Raw genomic sequence first — 14096 nt, forward strand, 5'->3', positions numbered from 1 at the left:
CACTAATGGGCCTCATTGTGTTTAAACTCAAACTTGAATCCACATTTGAATCCATCTTGTCAGCTAGAGGCTTTGAATCATTCAACTAGAAACTAAGTCAAGAAGGGTGTTACCCTTCCCATGATATTCTCAGAACCATTCCTCTGATCGAGTTGAAAAGGAAAACGAGACCAGTTGAAAAGGAAAACGAGACCAAGGGACGACTCTATAAGATAAAGTCTAAGTAGTCCTTTAAGATCATCTGATAATCACTACTTGAACTAATCACTTTGAATCTGACAATCGAACCAACCATCCAAGTTCAGCTGCCATCATCATATCCTTTATTCATCCTTTCTTCATTTATTGTTATGTTATGTTATTTCTATTTCGTTATCAATTTGCAATCGGACTGACTTGAGCATCAGAGTCGCTTTGGGTGACACCCCACTATTGCTGCTAATTGAACTCTTGTGTCATTCTTTATTCTTGACAGGTTGCTGGTGCCCAAATTAATCAATTATAGAAAGAGCATCTACAAGAACCAACCCTATCTCTAACAATACTAAGAAGAAGAAAGAAGTAAAAGAAAACAAGTATTAAATGATTTAATGTTTAACTTATTTTTAGTAATTACATTTTTTAATTTATTTAATTAAAGTTTAAATTTATATTTTTTTTATTATTTTATTAATCTTTCTAAAATGATTATTTTAAGGTTTGAATTAATTTTTTTAAGAATTAATTATTTATTTTAAATTATACACACGACACTAACGTGACAATGTCACATCAACACCCACATTGTCATGTCAGCATTCCCACTTAGTACGAAATCTAACCGAAGTCAGATTTCAATAATGTATATAGTTTGGGGGGAATGAATATTATAGGGGGCATAATTTCATAGTGGTATAAGTTCAAGGGAAAAATGCTAATTATTCTAATATTAAACTAGTATTTTTCCAGAGTAAGTAAATTATAATACAAAAGCTTTTAGTTATAATGAAAATAACAATACATAATACTAGGGTACAAGAATAATTATAAATTGGTAAATAATGCATAAAAACACCAAAAGAAAAGTAATTGTTCTAATTATTATTGAATTTTAATAATCATTGCCGGAAAGAGATGATGAACATGTTGTATTTAGTGTCTCCTCAATAGTATCAATTGGATTATTATTATATGGATCTTGTGGATACAAGTAAGGCTTTGGAGGCATTTCTAGACATTCAACATGGCTCTCTAACATCTCTATGACTTTGCTTATTGAAGGCCGATCACAAGGCTTCATTTGTATACACCATAGTGCTACCATAATCATCTTTTTCATATTTTTCTCTTGATGTTCCTCATTCTTGGTGTCATCTAGTTCAATGCTCTTCACTTTGTCTACATGGTCATATACCCACAAAGGAAAGTAAATTTTGCTTGAATGAACTGTTTCTGTCTTCAAATTTCTCCTTCGACTACCCATTTCCATCAACAACATTCCGAAACTATAAACGTCAGCTTTGTGGGAGACTCCTCCAATGTTTTTGTAAAACAATTCTGGAGCGATGTATCCAATGGTTCCTCTCACTGCAGTTAATGACACTATATTGTTATCTAAAGGACATAATCTTGCTAGACCAAAGTCTGAAACCTTAGGGGTAAAATTTTCATCTAAAAGTATATTGTGAGGTTTAATATCAAAGTGTAAAATTTGCATGTCACATCCTTGGTGAAGATACTCTATACCACGAGCAATTCCAAGTGAGATATCAAATATTTTCTCATCACTTAAAGAATTATTTCTATCATTGCCTCCTATAAAAATGTGGTTATTCAAAGATCCATTAGGCATGAATTCATATACAAGGACACGATTTGAACCTTCCACACAAAAACCCACTAGCCGCACCACATTGACATGATGGATCCTTCCAATGGTAGCAACTTCATTAATAAAGTCTTGCCCACTAGTTTTGGATTTACCCAACATCTTGATAGCTACATAATGACCACTGCGGAGTTTTCCTTTATATACAGAGCCAAAACCTCCTTCACCTAATTTAATCTCGAAGCGTTTTGTCATTTTCTTAATATCTAAGAATGAATATCTTATAGGCATGAGATTGTTTTGGCGTTGGAGATATTCTTCAATGCCATTGTATATTGACAAATGTCGTCTTTTCCATTTATAGAGGATAAGACTAATCACAAATGAAATCCCAATTATTGTTCTTGGTGCTAGAATTTGAACTGCAAGTTTACCAAAAGAATAATAGAAAAAAATCATAATTACATACAAAATTTGATTATATTAATTCTGAGGTACATACACCATATTAAATAATGAATAGTTAAATCCTGAGTTCGAAGTTGAAGCTTTCATTTTTTTTCTTTATATTTGGTTTGTTGGTGTAATATATGAATATGCAAAACCTTATATTAGCCATTTTACAAATCTCAAGTTTTATTTTGTTACGATCAAATCCAAATAAATTCCAAAATATAATCTTAAAGTAGGATATTGAAAAGTATAGTGTATAAAAATTAAGGATAGTTAACAAGGGTTAATATTATTAATAATAATGAAGGTATCAAGCTCTCTTTAGAAGAAAATCAAGTTTTGTCTATTCTATTTGGGTGATTCTTATAGTTGTGGTTTTGTGACAGGGAGTCTTGCCATTCGACCTCTTTTCAATGCCAATGATGTCCTTTTATTTAAATTTTTTTAGAATCTTCGATGAATTCTTTTAGGTTTGCTTTTTCTCTCTTTTTTAGATGCAATTATATCAGGAATAATGGTGCTCTTTGCAAATCACGTTACTTCACCTGTTCGGTCTTGTTTAAAGCTTCATTTTTCTACTCTAATTCTGGATGGTTAATTAGTATTTTCTCTAGGACAAACATATATTTACTCTGATTGTATGCTTAATGAATATGTGCTCTAGCAAGATGTGAAGTTGCTCCTGCAACTCCAGACACACATTTTTACAATTTTCATTATTTTGAGTTATATTTTCTAATGCTTTTGTGATTTTGTGATTTATTCTTGTGTTGCTTGTTTGCAGAATTTATTTAATTAAGAATATTATCCTTTAATTAAGCAAATATCTCACTTTCTTTAAATATGTCACTTGGAATAATTTTATGATAAACAAGAGATAATCTTCTGATTTCTTTGAATTTGGTCCAACTAGTATATGTTGCAATTATACATGATTTTATCTTATCACGTTTTTATAATTAAGAAATTTTATTCTTTGATTGCAATATTTTTATATTGGGTATAAGATGTAGTTATAGGGTACCTCCCACAATTTTTCATAAAAATATGAATGATGTAGGATGCTGTAATCATGATTCAAATATTTTGTTGCACGAGAGCTTGTTTCGATATTTATATACGTATGCAACAAATACATTGCAAATTTGAGAGATGTTTCTTGTAACTATATTATACATTGCAAAAAAAAAATTGTGCTCCAACTTATGATCAATGTACTGAAAATACTAAAAGTATCTATAGATAGTGATTAAAAACAATCAATTTCCAAAAAATTTCCTTTTTTAGTATTACCTTGTTCATTTGATATCTTTTGTGCACTAGTTATCATCATTGAATGCAGATTTGATCATGGTATCTTATGTTGACGTCTGGTTAAATTGTTCCATAAATGGAATGTATTTTTCCATTGATTGCAGAATAATTTTGTAGCTATGAAGGGATTTCATCAGCTATAAAACAAAGGACCAATGTCATTTCATAGTTACCACTTTTGAGATAATAATTTTGTATCTTTATGATTCAAAAGTGGCTTCTTTGTTATGTGAGTTTGAGTTTAGCACCTTAGGCAAGTTTTTGTTTAAGCTATTTGTGCATCTTGTGCACTATTTGGTTCAAGGCTTCTGTGGGAGGAAGAAATCATTCATCTTCGGGAGAAGATGTGTAAAGACTTTCTTTGGGAGAAAGAAAGCAGTGTCTTCTAGAGAAGACTCATCACCATCAATTGGAGGGAGTTGAAGCTAGAAGGTGATTGTAGAAAACGTGACTTAAAGATTGGTACAAAGTTCTTGTCGTTCAAATAAAGAGGGAGTCTTTTAGTGCACGAGTTAAGTGAATTGTTTGTTCATTTGATAGTCTTACTAATTACGTCTTATCTTTGGGTGTTGCCCCATAAACGAGGAAAAACAAACCATGTAAAAAAAAATTGTGTCATTTATATTTTAGTCTTACTCTTTTATGTTGTTGTAGCCAATCTGTAAATTGCTAGACCAGCGGTTTGAAATGCTTCCATAACTTTTTATAATTCATCTTTCATTAAAATGTCATGTAATTAATTACTTGGTAATACTAAAAATAAGTTTTTTTTTCTATAACTTTACCAAAAAGAAAGTAAATACTTAATTGTATTATTCGACTAATGTTTGGATTTCATATTATTAAGTATTGACTCAAATTAATTATGGTTTTTATGTATAGTATTTTTAATTTTGGCTAATTAATAATTTGTGTAAAAGGAAAGTCTTGTTGGTCAAGTTGTCTTATTTGCCAAGTTTTAGGGTGTCTTGGTGCCCAAGTTTTGTAACTTTATAAATATATTGTTTGTGTGTGAATGAGTTTTTTTTGGAAGAGAAGTGAGTGATTTTGAAGTATTGAGAGTGAGGGTGTATTAAGTTTTGGGTAGAGAGATTTAGAGAATTTAAGTGTGTAATATTGAAGTTTGAAGTGAAATAGTTCTCTCTTTGTGTGTTTGGTGATTTTACGGAACCGAGTAAGTTTATTTGGTTTTTTATTGTTTCTCGTGCGTTTGGTAAAAATTATCTTTTTTCCTAACACATATTAAGTAATTTAAGAATCATGGACAATTTAGTAAATTTACTACAACGTTTTTCGGTGACATCTAATTATAAATTGATTATTAAATTAACTACACAGCTTAAAAAATCTTTCTCCAAATTAATTATGCCATTTTTCACTATAAGGAACTACCATCGTATATACTAACATCAATTTTAACAAATAGTGCAACATTTTTCTCTAGATATCTTTAAACATGACAAATTATTTATATATAGCAGCGCTTTCTCCATTCTGTAATAGATTTGTATGCCAAACATAAATTAATTAAATAAATTATAAACTCAAAATAAAAAGAACATACCAATGTTTTTCCATCGAAGACAAACAAAGTCTGCAACAATTCATGAGAAACATAGTATTAAGAAAAGTGTTATCCCATTTAATGTACAATTCTTTTTAAGATCGAACCCAATCTTATGGTCAACCCCACAAATTATATTAAAATGCAATCAAAAGTAAACCTTCTGGTTTTCTTAAAAAAAAAAAAGTAAATCTTCCGAGAAAAAGAATTGAAACAAAAATAGTAAAGCATGATATTATATGTAAGGTAGAAACCTCACCAACAGTAAGATGGGCAGTTGGTACCATTAGACGTTTGTTGAATATATTCCAGAGCCCTGCGTCATCCAATACACATAACAATATATGTTACTAAAGATCTGAAATTTCAGTATAAATATTTATATTTATGTATGTGAATGTGATAAATGTGGGTAAGCAAAGAAGTTCTTACTACACACTAGTGTCCGTGCCTCTCTTATTGCTTTGCAATAACGATACATACAATAAGCCCTGTTGTACCTTTTATCGATGAAGCAAAGATTATCTACCACATTTTTTTGCAAAACTCGGAGCCATGAAGCCTCGAAACCATAGGTGAACTCATCATGTATATCTCGGTAAGATATAGTCATCGTCTTCTTCTTCCTCCTCTTATCATCCGCCCTCGATGATACGAGGGCCGTTTGATATATTTGGCAAGACTCGGCCAAATCAGAATACTTGAAGCCAGTAGCATACACAGCGTATAAGAACCGAGTTTTGGGATTTTCAGACAACCTAGAGCTATTAATGCAAGGCGCTGTGTCTATATATAAAGAATTGGACACTTTCTTTTTACAGCTCAAGAACAATACACTCTCTGCGGTTGGATATGTTATAAAATTTGTTGACCAAAACATCTCACCCTGTCGAAACGTAATTTCTAACTCAAATGGTGAAGGAAGAGATGAATGGGTAGGGATGGAGGAGCAATTACCCTTCTGGAGATTTGAATCAACAAGTCTAATTGTGTAGTTGTTGTAATTGATTGCCCGAACATCGTAATAGCTTCTTCCATCATCTTTCAATATCGTGGTTCGATTGTTCTTGCAAGAAAGAACAAAAGCATTCGAGTTGTGGAGCGTCGTTGATATACAGCTGGGAGGATCAGTTTCTAGTCGGAAAGGGAAGGTTATATTATGGATATTTCCACAAGATGAAAAGCAAGGAGTAGTATTAGCACCATGTGTGGTCTCATGGAATATAGTTGTGATCGTCATGATCATGATGAGCAGAGTAAGGCTACGGGCTTCCATTATATGAAATAATGTTATTGAAACATATGTATCAGGCAGTACTTATACAAGTCAAGTCAACTACTTTATTCAATTGGGATACAAAACGATAGCAGTTTGCATAGTGTAAATATTAAAACATTGTTTTGTGGTGATAATAATTAAGAATCTTCATTTGTTCAACCACTCATATTGTTTGGTCTGCAAGTGACATCAACTTGTTTAAGATGTTTGGAGTGTTTTTGCTTCCGTTCAAGAAATTCCACATTTGAAGAGGCTTTGTTTTGGGTTGTTCTATTTTCAAATTTGTGACTAATTATTTTCCTAAGACAAACTTGGTGGCTTTTGTTATTTTATTCACACTGCTCATCATAGATACTATATTATTAAAAAAAAATTGTTAGATTTTAATTCTTGTGATAGCATGGCGTGCGCCTACTCTCTACCCCTTTCATCTTTAATTCCTGTCTTCTTAGTCTTTGGAGGAAGTGTCATATTTTTCCATCTATAAGTTTGAGGCTTCTCATATTTTATGAGAGAGAAATGAAGCGACAAATTGCTTTAATTTAATACGGGTGGATGACTTTACTCTTTTTGTATAGACTTTTTTGTTATCTTTTTGATAAAGATATTATAATTATAATAATATTTTAAGTGATTTGTATTTGTAATTATTTTTGTTATGGTTAAGCAAATGAGAAAGACGAGTTCGGTAAAAGAAAGGAAAATTTTCAACACTTTCTTGTATTTATCAGTATCCAAGCAGAATATTTTTTGGCAGTGAGGATTAGAGTTTATATTGGATTATCTATCTAGTATTTAGGATTTTTGAGTTCTTTGTTGATGCGTCTATTAAACAAAATAGAAAAGGGGGTTTCCCTCCAAAACCTTGTTCTTTCACTGCAAACATTTTCTCCATTTCTCATTCACAATGCCCTGTTTTTCATTCAAGCCTATTATCAAGTAAGTATTTATTCTTGGCAGGAAGAGAATTAGTCTATCCCATTAATCTCTTGAACCTAAAGATTTTTCATGCCCTATTTTCAGGTAAAAGTGTAAAGCATGCACAGAGTTAATCAAAGGAGAACAGGGTTGAAATGCCTATTGAAACCCCACTTATTGGTCAAACAGATCAAAATACTGACAATTCTCCAAGTTCTGGGATTTACTTGCGCAAGCCTACCACCCCTGATCGTCTTAAGGTCCCCAAGGCATTTAAGTACCCAGAAAGGTAACTAAACTAGTTTGTAATCATTCTTAAATATAATATTAGGCCTTCATGCTAGAACCAGAAAGGGAGCGTAACATTTGCCACCTATTAAAAAACAACTCAAGGTCCGTGTGTGTATATATATATATTTATTGATATTAATATAAAAGAAAAAGGTTTAATTGAGTTCAAGTTGTTCAACCATATCAATGGGAATTTTATTGGAGCCGATTCCATTAACCATGTGTATGTAATTCTACTTTGGTGATTGGATTGATGGGATACTATGTAGCTTTGGAATGCTTGTGACTTAGATTATCATAAACTGTTACAAATCAGACTTAACCACTGTGATAGCTTAATGCATATATAGACAATAAAATTCAAGTGGATCTAACCATTGACATCATCATGTGCTTGCAGGAATGCCAAACATGCCTTGGATTTCCTAGAAATTTTGAAGAAGAAACCTAAGCTGCAGGGATTTATAGAAAGATGGTATTTGACTTCTCATTTCCCACTTAAGTCACTACTTAAAAGAGTTAAGAAATAGAAATATTTACTGGTTTTGTTTTTGCAGGTCACATGTGTACATTTTTTAGAAACTATGATTTTCTAAGAAATAGAAATAAAATATGTTTGCAGCTTAAGTATCCACCGAGACACTGAAATGTTTTAGTCAAATTGTGAAGCGCGTGCAAAACAAGAATGTGGATTAATTCTTTAATCAAGTCAAGTTCTTGCTCTGTTTCTGGGATTAAGTCTCAGATGCGTGATAGGATTTTCCTGTCAATTGGTTAGCCAAACAACAAAAATAGCAAAGAAATGAATGAAGAAAATCGCCTCTATATTGCAAAACCAGGTATTCAAGAGCCTGGACTCTCCCAATGGGGAGATACAACCTTACCAATTACTTCCTGTCTACAATCAGCTTTCTCTCTCCCTATTATACACTACCCCACTAATATTACTGTGTACCCTATACCCACCCAAACTCCTCTCACACAACTAACTCATAACCAACTCTAATACAAATAATCAGTTGCTGCCAACCTACCTTAGGTTCTCCTATTCTTTCTAGCTTACACATACGTAAGAGGTGGCTTATCAATACAACCTGCCAAAAGTTTCACCTTGTCCTCAAGGTGAAATTCAGGAAATTGCTCCTAGATTACATGGAAATCCTCCCAAGTGGTTTCGAATTCTGGCAGATTCACCCACTTTATCAATGCCTGCGGTGCTTCTTTGTGAGTTCATGGTCACACCTCCAACAATGCTTCTAGTTCTAGTGTCCACTCCAAATCTGATGTCAACCCAGGTGGCAAGGCTGTGGCTTGCTGGTTTGGTCCAAGAGCTGCCCTAAGCAGTGAAACATGAAAAACAGGGTGTATAGTGGTGTCAGGAGGAAGCTGGAGACGGTATGCTGCGTTACCAATGCGTTCTAATACCGGAAAAGGGCCAAAGAAACGCGGAGACAGCTTCTCATTGACACGTTTGGCGACTAAACGTTAACGATAAGGCCTTAATTTGACATAAACCAGATCACCAACTGCATACTACACATCTCTCCTCTTTCTATCAGCTTTCACCTTCATCTTTTGCTGGGCTCGATGCAAATTTTGTTTCAGCAACGCTAAGATATCGTCCCAGTCTTAAAGATTCTGCTCTATCGCGGAGACCCTGGTACTAGTTGGTTCAAATCGCAACAAAGGAGCGGGGTCTCGATGATAGAGTGCACGAAAAGGGGTCATCCCAACTGAAGAGTGGAACGAGGTATTATATCAATATTCTGCCCAAGGCAGCCACTTGACCCAACGAGCAGGCTTTGAACTGACAAAACAACGAAGATAAGTCTCTAAACAGCGGTTGACCACCTCTGTTTGCCCATCAGATTGAGGGTGGTAAACTGTACTCTTTTTCAAACTTGTTCCCTGTAACCAAAAGAGCTCCTTCCAAAATAAACTGAGGAAGATATTGTCGCGATCTGATACAATGGAGTGGAGTACGCCATGGAGTTTAACAACCTCTCGCACAAACATTGTCGCCACAGTAACAACGGAAAAGGGATGACGGAGTGGTATGAAGTGACCATACTTACTCAAGCGGTCCACCACCACAAAAATAGAGTCAAACCCATTTGATTTTGGCAGCCCTTCAATAAAATCCATGGAAATGTCCTCCCAAACTTGCTCCAGAATTGGTAATGGCTGCAATAAACCCACTGGTGACTCAGCTAGATATTTATTTTGCTGGTAAATGGCGCATTTAGCTACAAATTTATGTACATCTTTCCTCATACCACGCCAATACATCAGCTGCTATACGCTTAAAAGTTTTGAACACTCCGAAGTGCCCTCCCACATTGCTACTGTGATATTCATGTAGAAGTAACGGAATGAAAGGAGAAGAGGAAGGTATCACCAATCGACCTCGGAATTTAAGGCTGCCGTGCACTAAAGAGTACCCCCCAGCTTGCTTCCCAGCAGCTAACTCCTTCATTATCTTGGACAATGTTGGATCAGCGGATACATGTGCCTGTAAATCAGGAATTGACAGCACGTTTGGGACAGAAATGGCAGCAAGAGAAGCTTCACAGTGCATTCGAGACAAGGCATCAGCAGCTTTACTTTCCAACCCTGGTCGATATTGGATATCAAAATCATACTTAAATATTTTTGTGAGTCATTTTTTATTCTCTAAAGCCACTAATCGCTTCTCCAACAAGTACTTAAAACTTCGTTGATCTGTTCTTACTAGAAATTTACGCCCCAACAAATAAGGGCGCCACTTTTGAATAGCTAGCACTATTGCCATCAACTCCCTCTCATAGATGGACTTTGTTCGAGCTCGATATGATAAAACTTGACTGAAATAGACAATGGGACGCCCATTCTGCATTAGCACAACCCCTAAACCAGCCCCTGACGCATCTGCTTGCACAACAAATGGTACATAAAAATCTGGTAAGGCCAATTTAGGAACTGAACACATCGCTTGTTTCAAGTGAAGGAAAGTTGCATGAGCCTCTTGTGTCCAGCCATATGCATCCTTTCACAACTGATCTATAAGAGGATTTGCAATGCTACCATACCCTTTTACAAATTTTCGGTAATAGCTCGTGAGTCCTAGGAAACCTCGTAACTCCTTGATTGACTTCAGTGTGGGCCAATTTTCCATGGCAGCCAGCTCACTTGGTTCGGCAGCTACTCCTTTGGCCAAAATAACATGACCCAAATACTCCACTTGCTCCTGTACAAACATACATTTCTTCTTATTAGCATATAGTTTATGGTGGTGAAGGCGTTCCAAGATCAAGGTTAAGTGATGTAAATGTTCCTTCAGCGATGGGCTGTAGATCAAAATGTCATCAAATAATACAAACACAAATTTTCTCAAGAAATCGTGAAACACCTCATTCATAAGTGATTGGAAAGTTGTTGGGGCATTAGTGAGGCCCAAAGGCATTACTAGGAATTCATAATGCCCCTCATGTGTGCGGAAAGCTGTCTTTTCTACATCTCGAGCAATGACCCTAATTTGGTGATATCCTGACTTCAAATCCAGCTTGGTAAACACCTTCACACCGTGAAGTTTATCCAATAGCTCATCAATCACTAGAATTGGGAACTTGTCAGCCACAATTTCGCAATTCAAAGCTCTATAGTCTACACAAATATGCCAGCTCCCATCCTTCTTCTTAACAAGCAGCACCAGACCAGAAAATGAACTAGTGCTTAGCTGTATAATACATGCTTGTAGCATCTTTATTACAACTCGGTCAATCTCATCCTTCTGAACTTGTGCATATCGGTATGGGCGAACTGAAACTGGACCGGTCCCCACTCTAAGGTTAATGGCATGCTCCCAAGACCGAGTGGGTGCCAAACCCAATGGCATCTCAAAGACTGACTGAAATTTGTGAAGTACCGAATCTACTGCTGGTGGAATTGGTTGTGGTGAACCTTCTGCCTCTCCTGATAAAGCCCCAAATTTCACCCAAAAACCATGTGCTTCCTGTTCTACTAATAAGATCATTGACCCATACACCATATCTTGACTCTTTAGGGATAAAACATGCGTCGGGCTCTCCCGAAAATTCTGGTAAGGCACTGGCTTGCTTCAGCTGTGAGTGTAGTCTTATAGGAGGTAACTCTTATATGAACTATAGGAAATGACACAACTCAAGTTATGTGAGCAACAATAGGTGGGGACCGGGAGAGATTTCTTGGAGCATATAATAATAAAATCCAAGAACGATGGCACAGACATTATCCCACCCAACATTTAAAATGAAAATGAATATGAGTCTATTACATCGAGGGGAGGATACGTAGTTTTTACTTGATCGGCTGGCTAATGATATTCTTGATTCATATATTAAAAGGAGGTATATTACTAGAATCAATAAAGTCACTAATGGTAACAAAGAAGACTGTGTAATGTTTGATATTTTGCCATCCCAAATTTATAATCTTCAATGTAAAATACGTTCAGGTACATACGCACTATCACCAATAAGACATAATACCATAAAGTGTTATAATGATATTAATAAAGGTGAGGGATCTAATTATAATCCCTTTAATAATTTTAATGATAATACAAATATCATGATATGGCATGAGTTTAGCCCAAGGATAGAAGATAATAATGATGTATTTCTTTTCTATATTCTCCATCAGGATACGCTAGATGATAAAGATGTTTTGGCGTTAATGGGGTTAAACAAAATGTTAATACCTCTATATCAAGATAGAATGAAAAAGTACGGTGTTGATAATAGACAAGATCTCATTAATATGTATGGTGTTGATATATTTAATTTCATCTTTAATTTTAGGAACTGGTATGGTTTTCATAAACCAACTAAAACATACCAAGTACTTTATATTTTCTTCAAAAATCTGTATAAGATATCACGTCTCTATATCAACACCGTACATATTAATGAGATCTTATCTATTATCAACACCGTCTTAAGGTCCCCAAGGCATTTAAGTACCCAGAAAGGTAACTAAACTAGTTTGTAATCATTCTTAAATATAATATTAGGCCTTCTAGGTAGAACCAGAAAGGGAGCGTAACATTTGCCACCTATTAAAAAGCAACTCAAGGTCCGTGTGTGTGTATATATATTTATTTATATTAATATAAAAGAAAAAGGTTTAATTGAGTTCAAGTTGTTCTACCATATCAATGGGAATTTTATTGGAGCCGATTCCATTAACCATGGGTATGTAATTCTACTTTGGTGATTGGATTGATGGGATACTATGTAGCTTTGGAATGCATGTGACTTAGATTATCATAAACTGTTACAAATCAGACTTAACCACTGTGATAGCTTAATGCATATATAGACAATAAAATTCAAGTGGATCTAACCATTGGCATCATCATGTGCTTGCAGGAATGCCAAACATGCCTTGGATTTCCTAGAAGTTTTGAAGAAGAAACATAAGAAATAGAAATATTTACTGGTTTTGTCATTGCAGGTCACATGTGTACATCTTTTAGAAACTATGATTTTCTAAGAAATAGAAATAAAATGTGTTTGCAGCTTAAGTATCCATGGAGACACTGAAATGTTTTAGTCAAATTGTGAAGCGCGTGCAAAACAAGATTGTGGATTAGTTCTTTAATCATGTCAAGTTCTTGCTCTGTTTTTGGGATTAAGTCTCAGATGCGCTCCTTCAATAAAGTGTGGGTACGCATTACCCATTCTCTTCTCCAGCATTGTTTTAGTATTTTTACAGCTATAATATTAGTTACCTAAACTAACTTCTTTCGCTGCCCTTCTCTATATAAGGGGATCAAGTCATTTTGTTTAGAGAGACTTTTAGATGCCTTTTACATTATGACAAAAAGAACTTCGGAGAGCTTTGAGTAAGGTTGTACAAGAGGATTTTGGGTCTGGTTTATGGGTACAGGCTTTGTGAGTTTGGTGAGAGCTTCCTTGTATTATCTGAGTTAATCTTTGATTGTTATTGGTGATTCTAATGTAAACTGCTGTGATTCATTTGTGGATAATCCCAAATTATTGCTCAAACTGGATGTAGCCTATGATTAAGTAGCTGAACCAGTATAAAAATCTTTAGCGTTTCTTTCTACTTTTCTGCACTTTAATGTTCTTTGTGATCTCTATTTTGCTGTTCTTGTTTTTCTGTATTGTGTTTATTGATTGAATTGGTCTGAAGAGTCTTGATTCAGCCATTTATCCAACACAAGAGATAGACAATCTTTGATGACTATGATGGGACTCTTTATCCCATAGTAGATGCCCCTGATCGTGCCCTTATGTCTAATAATGTATGTTATAATATCCCTACTCGCATTTCTATTTTTATTCATCTTTCTGGATTGCAAATGGACATGTGAAGTATATAGCTCTTCTGGGTTCCATACTGAAAGCTTATTGTGAGTAACTTTGATAGATAATTAGTTATGTGTACATAAATCGCTCTACTGTGATAATCATGTGTTGTTACATTAG

At 34.7% G+C, this 14096-nt stretch overlaps 2 protein-coding genes across 2 annotated transcripts; one reads left to right on the forward strand and one right to left on the reverse strand.

The window, feature by feature from the left end:
- Positions 1-1059: 1059 nt before the first annotated feature.
- Positions 1060-6498, reverse strand: LOC133831258 (LEAF RUST 10 DISEASE-RESISTANCE LOCUS RECEPTOR-LIKE PROTEIN KINASE-like 2.4). The gene is made up of 4 exons (XM_062261499.1): positions 5571-6498; positions 5398-5454; positions 5139-5168; positions 1060-2229 (listed from the first exon to the last, which is right to left on the reverse strand). The coding sequence occupies exons 1-4, from the start codon at positions 6412-6414 to the stop codon at positions 1091-1093; spliced, it is 2070 nt and encodes a 689-aa protein (XP_062117483.1). The 5' UTR covers positions 6415-6498; the 3' UTR covers positions 1060-1090.
- Positions 6499-7072: 574 nt separating this feature from the next.
- Positions 7073-13633, forward strand: LOC133831260 (uncharacterized). Its single transcript, XM_062261500.1, has 4 exons — positions 7073-7356; positions 7441-7624; positions 8027-8101; positions 13014-13633. The coding sequence occupies exons 2-4, from the start codon at positions 7491-7493 to the stop codon at positions 13069-13071; spliced, it is 267 nt and encodes an 88-aa protein (XP_062117484.1). The 5' UTR covers positions 7073-7356; positions 7441-7490; the 3' UTR covers positions 13072-13633.
- The last annotated feature ends 463 nt before the right edge of the window (positions 13634-14096 follow it).

The sequence above is a fragment of the Humulus lupulus genome, chromosome 4 (genome assembly GCF_963169125.1).
Source record: "Humulus lupulus chromosome 4, drHumLupu1.1, whole genome shotgun sequence".
NCBI lineage: Eukaryota > Viridiplantae > Streptophyta > Magnoliopsida > Rosales > Cannabaceae > Humulus > Humulus lupulus.

What these genes read in the sequence shown, in the direction of transcription:
- LOC133831258 (XM_062261499.1), bottom strand. Translation starts at nt 6,414, where the DNA reads ATGGAAGCCCGTAGCCTTACTCTGCTCATCATGATCATGACGATCACA. An exon ending in AACTGCCCATCTTACTGTTG is followed by an intron (nt 5,169 to 5,397) that starts GTGAGGTTTCTA and finishes GAATTGTTGCAG; the next exon opens with ACTTTGTTTGTCTTCGATGG. An exon ending in TCTTCGATGGAAAAACATTG is followed by an intron (nt 2,230 to 5,138) that starts GTATGTTCTTTT and finishes GTAAACTTGCAG; the next exon opens with TTCAAATTCTAGCACCAAGA.
- LOC133831260 (XM_062261500.1), top strand. Translation starts at nt 7,491, where the DNA reads ATGCCTATTGAAACCCCACTTATTGGTCAAACAGATCAAAATACTGAC. An exon ending in GCATTTAAGTACCCAGAAAG is followed by an intron (nt 7,625 to 8,026) that starts GTAACTAAACTA and finishes ATGTGCTTGCAG; the next exon opens with GAATGCCAAACATGCCTTGG. An exon ending in CAGGGATTTATAGAAAGATG is followed by an intron (nt 8,102 to 13,013) that starts GTATTTGACTTC and finishes ATGTGCTTGCAG; the next exon opens with GAATGCCAAACATGCCTTGG.